This window comes from Myotis myotis, unplaced genomic scaffold (assembly GCF_014108235.1).
Source record: "Myotis myotis isolate mMyoMyo1 unplaced genomic scaffold, mMyoMyo1.p scaffold_m19_p_7, whole genome shotgun sequence".
NCBI lineage: Eukaryota > Metazoa > Chordata > Mammalia > Chiroptera > Vespertilionidae > Myotis > Myotis myotis.
Genome location: NW_023416379.1, coordinates 81,036,145 through 81,038,608, shown reverse-complemented (window position 1 = coordinate 81,038,608; position 2,464 = coordinate 81,036,145). Strand labels below are relative to the sequence as shown.

The window sequence follows — 2,464 nt, the reverse complement described above, 5'->3', positions numbered from 1 at the left end:
CTCAAAGCAACAAAGTTTCAATTATAGAAGGTAAATATATCCCAGAATTAAAAAAATAAGAAAAAAAGGAGAGGCTGGGAGCTTCCATCGCCGGGGGACTTGGCCAGACTGAAAACAGCCATCAGCCCCTCACCCAGGCTGGCCAAACCTCCATGGGGTGAGGTCCCCACTGGGGGAGGGGGGCTTGACTAGCATGCAAACAACCATCAGCCCTTCACCCAGGCTGGCCAGGCACCCCAGTGGGGACCCCACCCTGATCCAGGATACCCTTCAGGGCAAACCAGTCGGCTCTCACCCATGCACCAGGCCTCTATCCTATATAATAAAAGGGTAATATGCAAACTGACCCAGGAGAATGACTGGGAATGACTGGTCACTCTGACACACACTGACCACCAGGGGGCAGACACTCAATGCAGGTGGTCAGTGTGCTCCCACAGGGGGAGCTCTGCTCAGCCACAAGCCAGGCTGCCAGCTGCCAGTACAGCGGTGGTGGTGAGAACCTCTCCCACCTCCTCAGCAACGCTAAGGATGTCCAACTGCAGCTTAGGCCTGCTCCCTGCTGGCAAGTGGACATCCACAGAGGGCTCCCGGGCTGCCAGAGGGATGTCTGACTGCCAGCTTTGGCCCAATCCCTCAGGGAGCGGGCCTAAGCCAGCAGGTGGACATCCTCGAGGGGTCTCAGACTGCAAGAGGGCATAGGCCGGGCTGAGGGATCCCCCCAAGTGCACAAATTTTTGTGCACCAGGCCTCTAGTGTTAGAATAAAGAGAATCTAGTAAAAATTAAAACAGGGTTAGGCCTTTGATATTTGTTTCCATTTTATAAATATAGAACTCAGTTCTGTAATTTACTTTCCTATGTTTTAAAAACGAACTTATGCCTTTGAGTTTTGGCTACCTCTAAAGATTTGACCTGGTAATTCCTCACTAACTTGTCAGTTTTTATAATGTAACTTTTAGGGTTCCACTCCCCTCACCTCCCACCCCAGCATCTTGTTTGTTCTCAGTGAACTTTTTTTTTCTCTGAAAAAGATATTGTACTGACCCAGCTCCGCACCAGCTCTGTGCACCAAGAGTACCTTCTCCGCACCAGGGAAGCCCCACCCACTGAAGCCAAGATGTCCAGTAAGCGAGCCAAGGCCAAGACCACCAAGAAGCGGCCACAGCGGGCCACATCCAATGTCTTCGCGATGTTTGATCAGTCCCAGATCCAGGAGTTTAAGGAGGCCTTCAACATGATCGACCAGAACCGAGATGGCTTCATTGACAAGGAGGACTTGCATGACACGCTGGCCTCCCTGGGGAAGAACCCCACGGATGAGTACTTGGAGAGCATGATCAGCGAGGCCCCTGGACCCATCAACTTCACCATGTTCCTGACCATGTTTGGGGAGAAGCTGAACGGCACGGACCCCAAGGACGTGATCCGCAATGCCTTTGCCTGCTTCGACGAAGAGGCCTCAGGTTTTATCCATGAGGACCATCTTCGGGAGCTGCTCACCACCATGGGTGACCGCTTCACAGATGAGGAAGTGGACAAGATGTACTGTGAGGCACCCATTGACAAGAAAGGCAACTTTAACTACGTGGAGTTCACCCGCATCCTCAAGCACGGTGCCAAGGTCAAAGACGACTAGGCCTCCCAAGGCCCCCATGTCCAGCCCCTGTTCCAGTCACCTGCTCCACACACACACAGTCTGCACCTGCTCATGCCCAGGGGACCTACTCAGGGGAGCCTCCCTCTGAGGGATTAGGGCCCAGCTCCCAGTGGAGGAAACAGGCCCAGAGAGGCAGTGCCAGGCAAGGATCACACAGCCACTGTGAGGCAGGTGTGCCCACTGGCCCTCCAAGGAAGGATCATCTAGGGATCTGGGCCAGAGGGCTGGGCCTGAAGGTGCCAAGGGAAGACCCCGAAGGAGAGCCCAGGCTCAGTTGTTGCCTGCCCATCCCCGGGTTGTCCCCACAGGAAGGGCCCTGTGCACCACTTCAAGTGCACCCCATGCGGGGCATGAAGCCCTTTCCCAGACACTGCCACAAACACGAACCTCACCCCACACGGTCCTCCTGAGGACAGGGTGACAGAGCCCCCTTGCCCTGCCCAGAACACCCTACCCACGGGGAGTGGGCTCCTCCGAGAGGCGGAGTCTAATAGAAAGCTGAACACTGAAAAAAAAAGAAAAAAGAAAAGAAAAGAAAAGAAAAAGATATTGTACTATATCTGGAATAGAAATGTTGATTAGAAGATTGTTTGGCACAAAGTAGTTACTTGATTAATATTTGTTGCATAAATAAGAAAAATATGGTGAGAAAAGTGGATTACAGCAAAGCTAGTGTTAATGTAAAAGACCAGTAGACTAGAGTGGAGCAGTGAAAATATGGTAGAATATAAGTGGATAGAGCTCAGAGCTAGTTCAGATAGAATTGAAGAACTTGACTTACTGCGTGTAGAAGGTGAGTGAGACA

General features: G+C 52.0%; 1 protein-coding gene across 1 annotated transcript; it reads left to right on the top strand.

Moving 5' to 3' along the window:
- The first annotated feature begins 1,051 nt into the window (after window positions 1-1,051).
- LOC118660682 (myosin regulatory light polypeptide 9-like) lies at window positions 1,052-1,901 on the top strand. The gene has a single exon (XM_036318352.1). The coding sequence runs from the start codon at window positions 1,120-1,122 to the stop codon at window positions 1,636-1,638; it is 519 nt and encodes a 172-aa protein (XP_036174245.1). The 5' UTR covers window positions 1,052-1,119; the 3' UTR covers window positions 1,639-1,901.
- Window positions 1,902-2,464: the final 563 nt, after the last annotated feature.

Bases quoted from the DNA above. Each gene is read 5' to 3' on its own strand.
- LOC118660682 (XM_036318352.1), top strand. From the start codon at position 1,120: ATGTCCAGTAAGCGAGCCAAGGCCAAGACCACCAAGAAGCGGCCACAG.